General features: G+C 31.3%; 1 protein-coding gene across 3 annotated transcripts; it reads left to right on the top strand.

Moving 5' to 3' along the window:
- Positions 1–7,259: 7,259 nt before the first annotated feature.
- LOC107005707 (probable disease resistance protein At1g61180) lies at positions 7,260–13,887 on the top strand. 3 transcript variants are annotated; one of them, XR_003575391.1, is made up of 5 exons: positions 7,268–10,442; positions 11,629–12,099; positions 12,236–12,706; positions 12,843–13,377; positions 13,544–13,887. XR_003575391.1 is itself a non-coding variant. In XM_027913287.1 (4 exons), the coding sequence occupies exons 1-4, from the start codon at positions 7,872–7,874 to the stop codon at positions 13,242–13,244; spliced, it is 3,915 nt and encodes a 1,304-aa protein (XP_027769088.1). In that variant the 5' UTR covers positions 7,268–7,871; the 3' UTR covers positions 13,245–13,378. The 3 variants fall into 3 exon arrangements, 1 of the variants encoding a protein (XP_027769088.1); XR_003575392.1 differs by lacking the exon at positions 12,236–12,706 and having other exon boundaries at positions 7,260–10,442; XM_027913287.1 differs by lacking the exon at positions 13,544–13,887 and having other exon boundaries at positions 12,843–13,378.
- Positions 13,888–19,676: the final 5,789 nt, after the last annotated feature.

Genomic DNA, 19,676 nt, shown 5'->3' with positions numbered 1-19,676 from the left:
ATCAAATTTTGGCATATTGAGATACCTAATTAAATATTAGGTATATTTGATTGTATGATATCATTAATTTTATATGATACTTGGAAATATTGAGATTTAACCCTAGGCTTGAAACTTGGGAAATATCATAATTGAAATGTTACTTGATTATAAATTTGGGGTGAATTTTTAGGTCAAGGTTAAACACATAAAAGTGTGAGTGTTGTTAGTTCTGAAACCTTATTGTGAATATATACTTAAATAGATTCTTTTGGTTCGGAAGCTCAACGGAAAGGGAAGGCTCAAGTCCAAGAGTAATTATTCTTACGGAATTCAGGCAAGTGGATTTCTAAACTCTTGTTAAGCGTATGAAATTCGTATATTTCCTTGTGTGGTGTTGAGAATGATTTGGAGACTTGTTGCTTATTTGTTGGTGTTGTATTCCTTGTTGCAAATTGTGCGTTGTTATTAAAATGGCTATCTCCTCATTTTTATTTTAGTATGTAATTCACACTGCATTTGAAACATGGTTGTGATAAGAGGATGTACCATTTCGAGGGTCATTATATTTCGAGGGACGTATCGCGCGCCGCGATGGTTACTATTATCGAGGGTCGTGTCGTGCGCCGCGACAGATGCATGGACAGATATGTCCCCATGGGTCCCAGACTGAGAGACAGCGGGTGTGTATCGTTAGGCAAGACATGCATCACCTATACTTGACATTTCATCTCATGGCATTACACATTTTTATTATTGATGAACTTGAATACGTGGTTTGCTGATCTTGTTAGTGTTTCTCTGTGAAAATTGTGACTGTTGAATATTGAGCTGTTATTGAGAATATGTAACCTAATAGAGTGTGGTTATTGAGTTGTGTGTTTGGTAAACTGTGAGCTGTTTGTAGTGTGGAGATTCAGATAGGGTGTAAGCAGTACCCGTATTTTGTTCCCTTAACTTGTGTTTAGAGGTTCGCTTGTTGGGTACCACGTGGTTTGGTACTCACCCCTTGCTTCTACAAATTTTTGTAGGTTACGAGCCCGGATTTTTGTGATATCTTCCATTCTCTTCGTTTCTGAGGCATCTTGTGGAGGATTGTGAGGTAGCTGCTTGTCATCTCAGCGAACTTTCTACTCCAGTTTATGACTTTGTTTTTACTTGAAAGACAACTTCATGTTAGACTCGTATCTTTATTTCAATTCTAGTATTTTCATTAGAGGCTTGTGCACGTGACTACCAGGTCTTGGGAATTGAATTAAGTTGAATTGTTTCCGTATTAGTAATCGTTATCAGACTTTGGTTTTATTTCTGCATTATATCGAAATTATTAGGTTAGGCTGACTTGTCTTGGTGGAATAAGACGAGTGTCATCACGCCCGTTTTTGGGTCATCACATCTAAAGAGATTAAAAAAAGAATATAGAGTTGATAATGTAAGAATTGATAAATAATGACCGCATAATTATAGTTTAAGAAAATACATAATCAATTAACGGGATAAATTTTCAAATAGTATAAATATATGGGATCAAAAATTAATTTATCGTAGAATTATATATTATATACTTAAGAAACTTTCACAATAGATAAACTACGGATTGACCTTCTCATATAGAAGAGCCAAGTTGAGGACGACCAAGGACAATTTTGTCATTTTATAAATATTCTAGAATATTTTTTTATGTTATGGCATCAAAAAAGTGGTATAGATTTATAATAACAATACAACCAAATATTTTTTCTTAAATGACATGTGTATCCTAATGATGTGACATTTTATTTAGATCTACATTTTCTTTAGATTTTTTTTGTAGTGTGAAATTTTCATTAAACCAAAAATATCTATTAAACAATGGCATTTTAGTAATTTTTATATTACTTAAGGGTGAAATAATAATTGTATAATTAATGACCAAAATGAAAATCTAGAAAAATCTATATATGTCTTTACTTTTAACATTGGTCCATAAAGATATTCTTATAATTGTGTTAAAATGAAGAGTTTCTATTAATTAATTTTTTTACAAACAATAATAAATGCTAAGCTTGCTTTGACATGTTTTTGAAAGAAAAATTTGAACTTATTTAAAATAAAATGTGTTTGAATAGTTAATTTTTTTGTTCTTAAAAATACTTTAAAGAATTATTGCGTAAACATATTTTTAATATTTGTTACAGAATATGATCACTAAATTCATATCTTGATTATTGAAATAATTTTTAAAATGACGTATCAATATTTTTTTAATCAATTTAAAGATATATAAAATTACGTGACTAAAAGAATGAACAATATTTGACTATTTAATAGGGAAAATTTATATAGTATATTTTTATATTATTTAAGGGTGGCAACTTTATATCTCATTGGTTCTGTTTATATAAAGAAAAATTGGAAGCCCCCTGTCCATGTGGTCCCCTAAATAGTTATTTAGATGGAAATAATAGAGAAATTGCAGTGAATATACCAAAGACTTACCAGACAAACTTAGTAATTTAAACAAAAAAAGGACTTCAACATTGACATAATATCGACAATTTCAACACATACACTTATATTCAATCAGTAAAAATGGAAGGAAGATATTTTTAGAACAACGTAGTTAAAAAATATAATGAAATTTGATTGACTCCTTATTTTTATCGAAACAAAAGAAGTTGCATATATTGTTTGAAAATAATGTAAGAACTAAAAAGTACAATGAATCACAGTAAATGACAACTAAAAATATGTGAGAATCATATAAGAAATTTTGTTTACTTTCCTAAAATCACTTGTATCATATATAATAAAACATATGGAGTAACATATATTATTCAAAAATAACATAAAAGGTACTCCATAAATTAACAATTTAAAATACTTTTTTGAAAAACCCATAAAAAATTTAGTTTACCTTTTCAAATTTCATTTGTGTCACATAAATTGGAAGGAAAAAAAAACTAATATACGTAGGGCCTGCGCAAGCGCGGACACATAATATCTATTATTTATATAGAAGAGCCAAGTTGAGTACGACCAAGGACAATTTTTTCATTTTATAAATATTCTAGAATTTATTATTTTTCTATTATATAGATGAGCCATGATGAGGACGACCAATGACAATTTTGTAATTTTAATCATTATTATGGGCAAAGTTCTAAATTTATAATTGTATAATTAATTGTCAAATAGTTTTCTAGAAGAATCCAATTTTCTTTTTCAAGAGTCACAAAAAGTTTTGTTTCATGTGTGGCCGACAAACTCATTTTATTTTATTTTTAAAAATCAATTTGTATTTGTTTGATTATAATAATAATGTGAAAAATATTTTCACTTTTATACTCTTGACAATTCAAATCGTTCATCTATATTTATTACTACTACTGCAACATATTGAGTATAACCCTACAATCTTCCATGTAATTTTCTTTTTAATTATATATAATTTTTTTTAAACATAATATTCATATAGTTTTATTTAACCTATTTTATCTCCAAAATAATATGTGTTTTATCTTAATTCTGTGTATGTAATTTCCTTTTTAATTATATATATGTTTTTTAAACATAAGTATTCATATAGTTTTATTTAACCTATATTAACTTCAACATAATATTTATTTTTTCTTTAAAAATTGTGACTTAAATAAGAAAACAAAAATAGCACAATTCTAAAGAGATTTAAAAAAAAAAAGAATATAGAGTTGATAATGTAAGAATTGATAAATAATGACCGCGTAATTATAGTTTAAGAAAATACATAATCATTTAACGGGATAAATTTTCAAATAGTATAAATATATGGATCAAAATTTAATTTGTCGTAGAATTATATATCATATACTTAAGAAATTTTCACAATAGATAAACTACGGATTGACCTTCTCATATAGAAGAGCCAAGTTGAGGACGACTAAGGACAATTTTATCATTTCATAAATATTCTAGAATATTTTTTTATGTTATGGCATCAAAAAAGTGGTAATAGATTTATAATAACTATACAACCAAATATTTTTTCTTAAATGACATGTGTATCCTAATGATGTGACATTTTATTTGGATTCACATTTTCTATAGATTTTTTTTGTAGTGTGAAATTTTTATTAAACCAAAAATATCTATTAAACAATGACATTTTAGTAATTTTTATATTATTTAAGGGTGAAATAATAATTGTATAATTAATGATCAAAATGAAAATCTAGAAGAATCCATACATGTCTTTACTTTTAACATTGGCCCATAAAGATATTCTTATAATTGTGTTAAAATGAAGAGTTTCTATTAATTAACTTTTTTACAAACAATAATAAATGCTAAGCTTGCTTTGACATGTTTTTGAAAGAAAAATTTGAACTAATTTAAAATAAAATGTGTTTGAATAGTTAATATTTTTGTTCCTAAAAATACTTTAAAGAATTATTGTGTAAACATATTTTTAATATTTGTTACAGAATATGATCACTAAATTCATATCTTGATTATTAAAATAATTTTTAAAATGACGTATCAATATTTTTTTAATCAATTTGAAGATATATAAAATTACGTGACTAAAAGAATGAACAATATTTGACTATTTAATAGGGAAAATTTATATAGTATATTTTCATATTATTTAAGGGTGACAACTTTGTATCTCATTGGTTCTGTTTATATAAGAAAAATTGGAAGCCCCCTGTCCATGTGGTCCCCTAAATAGTTATTTAGATGGAAATAGTAGAGAAATTGCAGTGAATATACCAAAGACTTAACACACAAACTTAGTAATTTAAACAAAAAAAGGACTTCAACATTGACATAATATCGACAATTTCAACGCATAAACTTATATTCAATCAGTGAAAATGGGAGGAAGACAAACCAATGACAAGCTCCTTCTGAAACAATTAAAAAAAGTTCCTCCATTAAAATCATAATGGAGTTTTCAGGACTACCTGAACCGGTGCAGGATCATATTCCAAAGTTGCATATCAAAGACAACTATTAGGCACAACATTGCTAACACCTTTTGTATTTGACAGAGATCTGAGACATGCGGACCACAAAGAAAATAAATTGCTAAGGACTTAAAATGCATGCTTTCAAGCAGAATCAAGAAGTAAAACATAGAAATTTTACTTTACAGATCGTACTTATTGATTAAACAACAGTCACGGAGTACTTTATTAATTGTGCCTATTGATTAAACAACAATCTGAGGAGAAATTTGTTCTTACCTGACAATGATATATTTGATTGAGGCACATAAAAGAGTAACAGATTAATGGGCAATAACAAGTTGTTGGTGACATTTGTATAGACGCCACAAGTATCTGGAAAGCCTTTCGATCAGCTAAACTTGAGCGTCTGAAAAGGTTTGTTGCACTGATCGAGGAGTTTGAGCAAAAACTCTACGTTTCTGTTACGTTGAACGATGAGGCTGATGAACGATTTGAGCACAAACTCTATGTTTCTTTTACGTTAAACCATGATTTTGAGGCAACAGTTGGTTTCTGGAGTATTAAATTTGGTCTGGAATTATCAGCTAATTTATAATAAGTTAATATTTATTAAAACTGTAGGGTTAAAACGGTAAATCAACTTTTTGGTCAAACTCTTCCCACTTATAATAATATATGATAAATATTTATGATATTAGAGTGAATAACATCTAGAGACATACAAGTCCTGTGAAGTATTTGTGGATAAAGTATTTGAAGAACAATTTTAATAGATTGGTTTATGTGAAGACTAAGATCAATTAGTTATTTTTTTTATTTTAATTAGTATATAATTTCTCTTCGTCAAATGAAAAATAAATGATCACGCATAAGATCATGACACTCTCGATATACTCCTACCATGAAGTAGACATCATTGTACATAAAACAATTAGATATGTTTTATTTTTAATTTTATTATATAGTTTCTCTTATTTGAAGTAAAATACAGAGACATGCATAAGATCATGACACTATTAATATACTTTTGCAAAGTAATTTATAACTTTTAAAAATGTAATTTTCTTGTTCTTTTTTTATTACATTATTGTACTAGATTAATTGATAATAAAAATTATTTAATTTGTTTTAAGATTTTGTTACTTATATATGTTGAGTTGATTTTTAAAGGGCGTGTAAGAGTGTAATGTATTATTTTTTTTTAATCTACTTCTGTTAATTAATATTTTTTAAGGAATGTGTAAGATAAAAACAACAAATAATTTGAGATAGAAATATAACGTTTAATCAGATTAACAATAAATTACTCCTTTCATGGAAGAAGTCATGATATGATTTCTTCATTTATATTTATATTTTTTCTTTTATCTTATTTTGAGAAACGTAAATTCAATTTTTAACTTTTCATACATTTTGACATCCAAGTTATCTTTCTATATCCAAAGCTAATCTTTTAAAAAAAATTCAGTTCATAGCATTCAATGTTTGATATTCCTTTATAATGAAAATAATCAATATTGAAGGTAATTGCAACCTTCATTTATATTATATTATTTCAACAAATTTTGTGTTATAAAGTTAGATATGAATTAATATTGTTTTTGTGTGCCTGATTTTAGAATTGGATGATTTGTATACAATAAAAATAAATATTTTTTTTAAGTTCAAAATTAGAAAATCTTTGATAAATTGTATACAAAAATATCTTATGGAATTATATTTTTACATGTAATGAAAAAGAAAAGAGAAAGGATAACAAAAAAGACGAAGAAAAAGAAACAAGAAAAAGAGTGAATTAGGAAAAATTAAAAGAAGATAAAGTTAAATTGTAATGCGTCCATTTTATAAAATTCATTTTGTTGTTCACGAGTATTTCTATATGTTTAGAAAATAGTAATAATATAGACTATAACTTTATTTTGAAAGAGAAAAGATTAAATTAGTCTTTTTTTTTCAATTCTGGCGAAATTATGATCACATAATTTTGGCAAACACTTCACAAATTTATATAATCCAATGAATTTGGTCTACATTTGAATTACTTTTTCAACTTTCTATCTTCTCCGCGTGGACATAATGATTAATTAATGAGGTAGAGAATTAATATTATTTTTGAATGGAAAAGTTTTATAATTATGATTACTATTTATTCTCCGTTCCTTTTTACTTGTCTACTTTTGAATTGATATATCTATTAAAAAAATAATTAATGACGTAATAAATTTATCATTTTACTCTTATTAATTATTAAGTGGATGAAAATTTCTACATATTTCAAAGTAATTAGTCATTTAATTGAGGATATAATAGATAAAAAATTATCATTTTTTAATTTGTCAAAATGGTCAAATAATTATAAAAAACTATAAAATGAAAAGTGGACAAGTAAAAAGGGATGGAGGGAGCACTAATTAGATAGTATTTAATTAAATAGTACTTTATTTTAAGAGTAAAATGATAATTCAATTTTGAGGTTAGAAACTATATATTTTAGGTAATATATGACATATGATATGATATATATATTCAATTTCAAATTTTTATAAGTAGACACTTAAATTTATATGAAATTAAACAAATAAAGACATTTGTTAAAGTGCCTCAATAGTTTAGATGTTGGTGTTAATGTGTTTGTTGTTTGGTCTATGTGAAAGAAAGTTCGAAAAAAAGACAAAGCAACTTCCAACATTTTTAGCTGTTAAAGTGCCTCAATAATTTAGATGTTGGAGCATGTCTAAAGGAAAGGTACATTATATATTATTATTAATAATAAATTGATTATTATCCTTTTTCCCTCAATAATTTAGTATTAATCAAGATAGTGCAGGTCCATTTTTGAAAAAATGCAATTGTCCTTTTTCCCTCAATAATTTAGCTGTTAATAATAGTAGTCCTGCAATTATCAGCTTTCAATTCACTCTCAACCTATTTTCACTCTACTTTGTAACTAAGAAATCAGATATGGAATTCTTATCTGTTTTTGTGGACAAGGTAACAGATTGCTTGATAAAGCCAGTTACGCGAGGGATCGGGTATTTTGTTTACTACAAGAGAAACATCACATGTATGGAAAATGAATCTGAGAAGCTGGAGAATATCAGAATTGGGGTGGATCAAAGAGCCGAGGCTAACCGGAGAAACTTACAAGTCATTTCACCCAATGTTGAGGCTTGGTTTACTAGTGTTGCTACCATTACTGCTGAGGTGGCAGATGTAACGCGACGAGGTAGAAATGAGGTTGATAGATATGATTGGTGTCCAAACTTGAAGTCACGTTACTCCCTGAGCAGGAGAGCTAAGAGAATTGCATTGGAGTTGATTGAACTTCGAAATGAAGGCAACAGTTATGCTGTTTTCTGCTATCCTGCTGTTGAAAACGAACCTCTACCTATCAACAGCGCTGAGGAGTTTGATTCTAGAAAATTGCAAGAGGATGAGGTCATGGCAGCTTTGAACAATGACGGGGTCACAATTATTGGGATATGCGGTCTGGGTGGTGTTGGTAAGACGACACTGGCTGAAAAAATCAGACGAAAGGCGAAAAAAGAAAAGTTGTTCAATGATGTTGTTATGGTAATTGTCAGTCAACAACAGGACCCTAAAAGAATTCAGGAGGAGATCGCAAGAGGGGTCGGACTTACATTACAAGGGGATGATTTGTGGAGTCGTGGAGATCAGCTGCGTACTAGGTTAATGGCTCACAACAGCCATACTCTTGTAATCTTGGATGATGTTTGGGAGGCTCTTTATGATCTAGAGAAACTCGGGATTTCCACCGGTAGCAACCACAACTACCGGTGCAAAGTTATATTGACGACACGTCTCCGACATGTTTGTGATATAATGAAGGCTCAGAAGATCATGGAAATTGGAACTTTACCTGAAGAGGAAGCATGGATCCTTTTCAAGGAGAAAGTCGGTAATTCAGTCGACGATCCTTCTCTGCTTGATATAGCAAAAGATGTTTCCAAAGAATGCAAGGGATTGCCGCTTGCAATTATTACAGTTGCAAGAGCACTAAAGCGTAAAACCAAGCCTTCGTGGGAGGATGCCCTTAAGCAATTATGTTCTGCAGATACAAGAAATATCCCTGGAGTGCACGCAAGGGTGTATGGGCCTCTGAGGCTAAGCTATGATTACATTGAAAGTGATGAAGCCAGGTACCTATTTTTGCTTTGTTCTTTATTTGAGGAAGATAGTGACATTTGGATTGAAGAATTACTTAGATACGGAAAGGGACTTGGCATTTTTACAGAAATGAAAAATTTAGAACATGCAAGAAATAGGGTGTGTCTTTTGATAGAAATATTGAAAGAAAGTTTCTTGTTATCCCAAGGTTCAGACAAAAATTATGTCAAAATGCATGATGTGTTACGTGACGTGGCTATATATATTTCATCCGAGGAAGAGCACAAATTTATGGTAAGACATGATGTGAACTCAAAAGTGTTCCCCCAAAAAGACTCTTACGAGCAATATAGTCACATGTCCATAGTTGCAAATGAATTTGAGGAGCTTCCTAGACCAATATTTTGCCCAAAACTGAAGCTTCTAATGTTGAAACTCTGTTCTAGAAATTCATTCAAATTACAGGATAATTTTTTTAATGACATGGGTGAACTCAAAGTCTTAAGCCTGATGGGTGGATATAATGAGGGCTCCATTCGTCGTTTTCCAGCATCCATTCAGAGGTTACCGAGTTTGAGGACGCTGCATCTGATTAATTTAAAGTTGGATGACATATCTATTATTGGGGAACTTGTCAATTTGGAAATCCTAAGCATAAGAGATACTCGGTTAGATGAGCTGCCAGAGGAGATAGGAAATTTGACCAAGTTAATTGTATTAGAGTTTTGGAATGAGAATGAAGTAGATAAAAGGATTTCAACAGGTGTCTTATCAAGACTAGTTCGATTGGAGGAACTACATTTGACGGGAGTGAAAGATTGTAGTTGCTCCATCTTGATGGAACTGGAATCCTTATCGGAATTGACTGCACTGTCGTTATATGAATGTTCCGAAGATGTGACTTACATTAAGTTGGTCCTTTCCTCCAAGTTGACACGGTACAATATTAGAACGGGCTTTGGTTACGAAGAGAGAACATATGATTACGATAAGAGCATTGCTTTAGAGGTCACGGAGACCACCCCATTGGCTGATTGGATCTGCCACCTGTTGAAGAAGAGTGAATTTGTACGTTCACGTGGAGAGGGCTCTAATAATGTGTTGAATGAGTTGCAGCTGAATGAATTTCAGAACGTGAAATGTCTCCACCTCTCTGCTTGTAATTTAGTGACACATATATTCAACATCTCTCGAACGACACATGAAGTAATCAAGTTCCCCAATTTATATGTGTTGAAACTGCAAGATCTGGAATGCCTCACTCACTTTTGCAGTGACAATGTTGACGGCATTGAGTTCCCTCAGTTACGGAAATTGACCTTCAGGGATTTACCTAAGTTCCAAAATTTGTGGCCTACTGCCAACAACTTCATCACTCACCCAAATCCTCTTTTTCATGAAAAGGTTTGCTTCTTATCATAAAAAATAAAGATTTTAAAAAAGTATGAAATGAGATTTCTTTTTCAGTTCTTATTTTGAGGGTTTTTATGAATTAAAATTTACATTTAATTTCAATTGAGCATTAACGATATTACTTACACAAAAACTCTTTTCTTTTACGGTTAAATACAAACGTATCATATATACTGTTTTGTCAACTTAAGTTTATTTTATAAAAGTTAATATAGGCTATATTTGAATCTTTTCACCTGACCTTTTTTATTCCACGGCTAATTTAAGTTTTTAATATATCACTTAAGAATTTATTTTTTTAATCATTATTTGAGATTCTTATTCTATTTCTTTTTTTAGAGTAAAAATAAACAAATATGGAAAAAAAAAAGAAAATAGTAAGAATAAATTTAAGATTTTTTTTTGGTAGCTATATTGTAAATAATTTTTTTGAAAAGGGGTAAAAAAGTGTCCTAAATACATTATGTTGTTTATAGTTTGGTCCAAAAATGATTTTGCCCTTAACACTTTGGTCCAAAAATGTCCTTGCCATTTAGTAGTTTGATCCAAAAATGTCCCTATTGTTACTAAATACGTCAAAAATGTCATTTTTCGAATAAATAAATTAATTCTTTTCTTCTAAAAAAATCTTATTTTTGATAAAATTATTACTTTTAAAGAACTCTCTTCTTGTTTTCTTTATTTTAGAATCACTTTAACTAATAAAAATGTAGGAAATAACTTTTTTTCTTCACAATCTCATTTTATCAATTTAAATAGAATAATTTCATGTACCCTTGTTAACGGATAATATGTATATATACTCTTATAATATCATTGTTTGATGAGTAATTTCTGAAGAAACCTTAATGATAACATTATAGTATATATATACTTACTGATTTAGTATAAGTTGAGCGAAATTATCAGTATTAATGATACCAATATAATATATGATATTATTGACTTAAGGGTTATATAGTGTAATTATTTAGTGGAGTATGAATGTAAGAGAATATATATTTGTGACTATTTTGTTTTTATGTGGTATTTGCTTTGTTTCTCTTTACCCCTAATTCTGGCCCATTAATTTTATATATTTGAAAATATTTCTCATATACAATTATATATATAAATAAATATGTCTAAGCACTTTTGGCGTAGTGTTTTCTACATCAAAGTTTGATACTTCATGCAGGTTTCTTGTCCCAACTTGGAAAAGCTATATATCGATGTGGCCAACAACATAAATGTTTTATGCTCTGACCAACTTCCAACTGCCTACTTCAGCAAACTTAAAAGACTGCGTGTATGGAATTGTGGAAATTTGAGAAACTTGATGTCTCCATCAGTGGCTCGAGGTCTTCTAAACCTCCGAAGCTTACGGATAGAAGGATGTTCATCAATGGAAGAAGTGATCACAAAAGAGGAACAACAAGGAGAAGAAATAATGACCTTATTTCCCCTGTTGGAAATACTGCGTCTTGACAATCTGCCTAAGCTGGGGCATTTCTTTCTGACTGAGCATCCTCTTAAATTTCCATTTCTCAAAGAAGTGACAATTTGTGAGTGCCCTGAAATGAAGACGTTTGTCCAAAAGGGAATATCTGTGTGTCTCGAAAGTACTGTGAACAATGACGATGAGGTGAAAGCAATGTTCAATTCTAAGGTTTGTGTCATACACTCCTGGTCTGCTGCTGCATTAGTAATATCTAGAGATACCGCGATTGTTATTGGATATTAACTCGAGTTCATTAGAGATATCTATAAATTTCAAATTCTAAATTGCTTTATAATACTTGCAGGTTTCTTTTCCCAACTTGGAAGAGCTAATCATCTGGAAACTTGAAAGCATAACTGCTCTATGCTCTGACCAACTTTCAACTGCCTACTTTAGCAAACTTAAAAGATTGGATGTACGGGGTTGTGGAAACTTGAGGAACTTGATGTCTCCATCAGTGGCTAGAGGTCTTATAGACCTCCGAAGTTTAAGGATAGAAGGATGTTCATCAATGGAAGAAGTGATCACAAAAGAGGAACACCGAGGAGAAGAAATAATGACCTTATTTCCCCGGTTGGAAGAACTGCGTCTTGACAATCTGCCTAAGCTGAGACATTTCTTTCTGACAAAGAGTGTTACTGAATTTCCATTTCTCAGAGAAGTGACAATTAGTGAGTGCCCTGAAATGAAGACGTTTGTCCAACAGGGAATATCTGTGAGTCTCAAAAGTACTGTGAACAATGATGATGAGGTGAAAGCAATGTTCAATTCTAAGGTTTGTGTCATACACTCCTGGTCTGTTGCTGCATTAGTAATATCTAGAGATACCGCGATTGTTATTGGATATTAACTCGAGTTCATTAGAGATATCTATAAATTTCAAATTCTGAATTGCTTTATAACACTTGCAGGTTTCTTTTCCCAACTTGGAAGAGCTAAGCATCTGGAAGCTTGAAAGCATAAATGTTTTATGCTCTGACCAACTTCCAACTGCCTACTTCAGCAAACTTAAAAGATTGCGTGTATGGAATTGTGGAAACTTGAGAAACTTGATGTCTCCATCAGTGGCTCGAGGTCTTCTAAACCTCCGAAGTTTACGGATAGAAGGATGTTCATCAATGGAAGAAGTGATCACAAAAGAGGAACAACAAGGAGAAGAAATAATGACCTTATTTCCCCTGTTGGAAATACTGTATCTTGACTATCTGCCTAAGCTGAGGCATTTCTTTCTGACAATGCCTGTTACTGAATTTCCATTTCTCAGAAAAGTGTGGATAAATGACTGCCCGGAAATGATGAATGATGATTATTAAGTGAATGATGATTATGAAGTGAATATTTCAGGGAATATCTGTGAGTACACCGAGTCTCATATTGGTGAATGATGATTATGAAGTGAAAGTGGACGATCTAAATAAATGGACACAACAGTGGTTCAATTCTAAGGTTTGTCTAGTACTGTTAATTGTATAACTAATTTACTCTAGTGCTCTTTTTCCGTCTTAACTTAAAAGTAATATTCTGATACTTATTAGTGTTTGTCAATTGAAGCAACTTCCTTCTACAATAATTTTAATTAGAAATTTGAAGCATTACTATTCTTTGCTCCCAGGAACAAAAAGCTACCCAAGGCACTACCAATGGCGACGAATCTGAAGCTATTGTTGGTAACAAATCTGTAGCTATCGATGACAAACGAAAGGGTGAAACATGATTTTGGGGTGATGGTTGTTAGCATGATTTTTGTTGTTCAGGACCCCTCAATTTATGCCTGTTTTTTGGCAGCCTCATGAGAAAAGGATGTTTTCAATTTCCCCACTTTTTTTGCTTTGTACCCCACCCACCCCACCTTAAAATTTAATTTCAATGACCAAAGAATTATGAACTTTATTGTGGTCACACTATTTGATCTCACTACTAAAACAAATGAGAAGTGACAACACCTTATTGTTAACAGTTTGCAAAGTGGAGTCTTTTTTTTTATATGCTTTTTGATATTTCAGTATCACAAATTGACACATAATAATAGAATGAAAAAAACTAAAATACTTGTTACATGCTTACTTATACAAGGGGAGAGAGGGGGCCTTTTTCTTGAAAAAAAGAAGAAGAAGATTTCAATTATTCAAGTGGCTCCTACTCCAAGAAAGTCTATAAATGGTGGTGCAATTGTGGTATTATCACTGTTGTTGCTGCTTCTTTTGTCCTCTTTTACTAGTCCTTGTTGTTCTGTTGATGATGAAATATGTGTAACATAAGGAAACTGTAACATAAGGAAACTGAAAGGCATACAACTTTTAATAGTTCATATTTAGAAAGTCACTCAACTTTGAATTGTTCATTTGAAAAACAATCAACTTTGTTTTATAATTCAAAAGTCACTCCATTATTAAAAGTTCATATAAAAAGTCAAGTAACTATTGATATTTTACTTAAAAAGCACCCAACTAATTTGAATTAATTTTTCATTAAATTTTGTAAAACACACAACATTTAAATAATAAGATGCTTATTTTAATTATTTTATTGAAGCGTAATTTTTCTTTATAGCTTTTTTCTTTTTAAAAAAAGGCATTGTGCTGCGTGTTTTTTTATTACTTCTTATCAATTCCAGCTTCAAAAAATTATAATTAAATAGGATGAATAAATATAAACTCATTTGCAAGCTTCGCCATCTTAACAAAATAAAATAATTAACTTACTTGTGAAATAATTAATTTGAACACTCACTAATTAATTCAAAAATTTAAAACTATAATTCAAACTAACACTAAATTAATAAAATATGCATAAAAACAATTAAGATCATTTGAAATGACTATGAAGAGTATTTGTACTTTATAAAACTAATCATTTAAATCGTTCGAAAATTTGAAAGCGCGTCAGTTAATTTCTATCGGGGAAGATCAAAATGGGTGTCAACAATGACTCATCTTTGTTTCTTCGAAAAACATCAACATGTTGTGTCCTTCTTTTGGTGTATGTAGATGACACTATCATCATAGGAATCCTTCATTAATCACTAGCCTACAAAGACAACTTAAAAATTCTTTTCATATGAAAGATCTTGGTACTCTTACATATTTCTTGGGTTTGAAAGTTTATAATAATGTTTGAGGTGTGTTTCTAAATCAACACAAATATACTCAGGATCTGATTTCTTTGGTTAGTCTTTAAGATTTCTTCTCGTAGATACTCCATTAAAATTGAATGTGAAGTATTGTCGTGAGGAAGATGATCTTCTTCCTGATCCAACTATATTTCTACAATTAGTTGGGAGTCTAAATTATTTTACTTTTACTCGACATAATATCTCTTTTGCAGTTCAACAAGTTAGTCAATTCATGCAAGCTCCCCATCATCTCCATTTGGTGGTTGTCCGTCGTATCATTTGGTATCTTCTAGGAACATCTACTCGTGGATTGTTCTTTACAAGTGTTTCTCCTATTCATCTTAATGCTTTTAGTGATTCTGATTGTGAGAGATGTCCTAATACTCGTCGTTTAGTCACTGGAGAATCCTTGATAACTTAGAAGAGTAAAAAGCAAGATCCGGGGGCGGATCTACATGGATCCAAAGGGGTTCATCTGAACCCCCATCGTTGAAAAAATTACACGATACATATAGGATCAATTTTTTGATTTATATGTATATACTAAGTGATGAACCCCCTGAACATAAGCCAAAGGCTTGGCTTAGCGGTAAATGGGGTTCAAAGATTTGCTACCTTAGTGCTAGGTCGCGGATTCGATTCCAGATAACGACATTTTCCACCCTATTTTCAACTAATTTTCATTTTTATTTGTAAATAAATGAAAATTTGTTTTGTTTGAAAATCTATTGGGATTTATAATATTTTATTAGATATTAAAAATAAATTTTTTTCTATTTTTATAAAATTAAGTAAAACTTACAATGTTTTTTAAGTTTTTATAATTAGAATTTAAAAAATACATTCTCTCATACTCATTTAAGTCAAACGTTTAATTTATGTTCGATTAATAAATAATATAATTATAAGTAAGATCAAATAAATAAGAGTAATTATTTAAAATTTATAATTAAATACGATTGTCGCGATATTTTCCCATCTTGATAATTATTTTCTTGACACAAATTCTATTGCTACAATATGATCGGAGTCAAAATTAATCCTTTGTTAGTTTCAAAAATTATATAACGTTTATATACAACAATGACACTAATAAGACCCATAATTATAGGTTTAAGAAAAATATTCTCGTGTACTTATATTTTAATGTTATGTCAAACATTAGTTACTCGATTTATTGTTTGGGTTGAGGTGGAGTTGAATATTTTTAGTTGCTTATATCTGATTCGACCCATTTATAATTGAGCCGCCCCGCTTATATGGATACTATTATCGTGCTTACTGTGAACCCCCTCGATGAAAATCCTGCCTTCGTCACTGGCAAGATTGTGTGTCAAAATCTTCAATAGAGGTTGAACATCGATCCATGTCGATAGCTTGCTCCGAGGTAGTATGGCTTTGTGGATTACTTGTTGAGATTCTATTTCCTCATGAATCTCATCCTACTCCTCTCCACGCTAACAATACAAGTGCTATTCAGATTGCTACTAATACAGTTTTTCATGAGGAGGCCAAACCCATCGAAGTAGACGGTCATTATATATGAGAAACTGTACATAAAGGAGCCCTTACTCTTCCACATGTGTCCAATGATCTTCAAATAGATGATGTGTTTACAAAAAACATGGCACGACAACACTGTTGTGAACTCAAACACGTTGGTAGATGACAAGGATGACACAGAGGATGAAATAATGGAACAACACATGGATATGCCACGTAGGAGTGCTAGAAAGGTGATTCCTCCTGCTAAACTTGGGGATTACGTTTGGAAAAGAGGAGGGGTACATAAGTAAAACGGCAAGGTCGGTTAAACGAGTTAGATATAAAAGCAACATTAGTACGACATTGCAGAGCGGCGAATATGTTTTGAGTGGATTCTGGTTTCTCATCCCCTTCTTCTGATTTCTCATCTCCTTCTACTATCTATTCCAATTACTTTATCTTATGCAATTTCTATTGTATTAGTACTATTTCTATGTTGCCTTAGTACACCAGTAAATACTATCAGTGAAAGAGTTTGGCTACTGTTTATTTTGTGATTACTGTTTGTTACAAACACCATCAGTTTTTAGTAGGTAAATAGTTATTTCTTCATCCACCAGCATCGATTTGAAGGGGGATGTTAGCATGACAGAAAACTAAATAGTTGTATATATTAAAGTAATTATATAGTTCTATAAATTTGTATTATCATATAGATTTTTTTGTAGAATCAGAGAAATAAATATTGTGATAGAATGACTGATTTGGAGGGATAGTAAAATAAATTTAGAGGGATTGAATAGCAGATTTGTCGAGATAGAGTATTTGATCTTTAGGGATAGGAATGGCGGATATTTAGGGATGTGTAATCTTTATACTCTCTAAATAATGGAAATAATCTCTCGAATGCAGAAAATTGACAATGGCAACAATGCCAAACCTACTCATGGGAGAAGCTAGTGATGTCTATGAATCCAAAGCTAGATAGGAAGGTAATAAGTATTCGATGAAATAGTCCAAGTAAATAAGTATTCAATGAAATATTCCAAGTTAGATTGAACATCACCTGATACTTCAGCGTGGTTTGTTAATTTTTGAAAGAAGGGGTGGATCTTGAAGAAGTGACACGAGCCTAGAGTAGCAGCCTATTATGTTTTGCCAGTCCCCTTTGATATCTTATTAGTCGAACTTGAATCTGCATGTGGTTCTAAATTCTTCTTTCATTACATTTATAATATGTAGCTTATTTTCTCATGACATCTTGCATTCTATATCATTTTGAGAGATTTTAATGCACACTTTTTTGAGTGCTCGTTCATCCATATTTAATCGAGGCCTATATATAGCATCAAAAGAAAGCCTATAAATAGTTATCTTACTACTTGTGATGAGAATGTCATATTGCATTTTGGTTCAATCTTGGGTCCAAAAGCTCTTTAATATTGAGACAAAAAAGTTTAGGCGTAAACAAGATGAATGAACAATGTTTTGGCATATGACTTGAAGTCTAAAAGTGAAGTCTTTGTTTAAAAATTCTTCTTTGATTTTTGTAGTCACCAGTTGCCTATAATAATTATTTTGATTGCTCATTGCTAATGGCATTCAAAGGTCCTAGCATTATCTGCTCAAGACTATTGTGATGTCAGTTAACATTTAACAAGCATCTATCCCTTTTCTATAACCATGGTGCCGATGTCAACTTGCACGCACATTGGTTGAATCAACTTGTAACTATATAGGGTAGCATTATATTGACTTGTACTTTCCAGTAAAATACGTTGATAATGTAAGAGTTGTTTACATTTTAGGTGTATTCAAGTAAACTTCTTATTTGAAATGTTACTCAGACGTGTGAGATTCTATCATTTCTTCAATTTGTGAGTTCTCTTATACTAGAATTTGTTGTCTTTTATGTGTTTGAATAATTTGCACAAGAAGTATAAACACAAGTGCCAACAGTAGATACTAAACCACCATAAAACAACATAGTTGTTGATCAAAACAAGGACAGAAAAGTGACTCTGATGACAGAGGAGAAGGGTAAACGCATGGTCCCAAAAAAATAATAATTCCACGGTCAAGACAAACTAGGAATCTTGTGAAATATGTATCATTTTCTTTTCTTATTTTATCACTATCTTGCAATCTTGTATTTCGTTGTTGTGGGCGGGCCATTGTTGCTGCCTTGTTAGGAAGGCATGTCGTACGAAAAACAATTAGCATAGCTAAGAGAACATCTGTGATCATCTTATTTTTTCCTTCACAATCTTTTTCAGTGCATTCTCATTAGGCAAATTCCTTCTTTTTCATTTCGCTTTCATACTTTGAGCTATAAGTTGAAACTATCTCTTATCAAATATGTGACACCCCGTATCCAAAACAGACCAAAAACTATTTTTTCAGAAAATCTGCAGGTGCAGTCGACGGTGGACATCGACGGACCGTAGCCTGACCCACGGTCCGTCCTGCACATTCGTTGATGGAGTCAGAAACCCCTAAAATCTCAGCCCAGAAAAATTTGGTTAAGTCCTGATCGACGGACGGACCTACGGTCCGTAGGTCATACTACGGTCCGTAGTCACTGTTTGTCGATCGACACCCCATTCACCCACTCTCTAATATGAACCACGGTTGACCAGCACAAACCGTCGTTTGATCTACGGTCCGTAGGTGGAAATTAACAAAAAGTTAGGGGGGAAATGCAGTTGGGTCAACTTCAATTGATCATAACTCTTAGAACAAAATGAATTTGGTATCCCATTACTTACCCAGATATAGATAATTGAATTATCTTTCCATAGCCACCAACCTTGCTAAAATCAGACCTCCGAGTAAAAGGTTATGCCCGTTTTAGTAAAGGCATGTCGAACAGACCCAACCTATGGACCCAAATGACATACCGTCGATTAAAAGACGGAACGTCAGTCCAGATCGTTATTTGGTCAGACAACAATTAAATCAGGGGTCTTTTGGTCTTTTCCCACTTTGTTTAAACCCTAAGATACGTCATTTTTACCCTAAATCATCATATTTTAGTAAATTTAAGCCTAGAAACATAACTAAAACTTACCTAAGTCAAAACATTAATCAAAACTTATAAAATTATAAGCAAGAAATGAGAAAAAGTTCAAGAACCCTAGTTCAATAA

Source organism: Solanum pennellii, chromosome 12 (assembly GCF_001406875.1).
Source record: "Solanum pennellii chromosome 12, SPENNV200".
Classification (NCBI taxonomy): Eukaryota; Viridiplantae; Streptophyta; class Magnoliopsida; order Solanales; family Solanaceae; genus Solanum; species Solanum pennellii.
The sequence above is the reverse complement of the archived record's forward strand: the minus strand, read 5'-3'. Positions and strand labels throughout refer to the sequence as shown.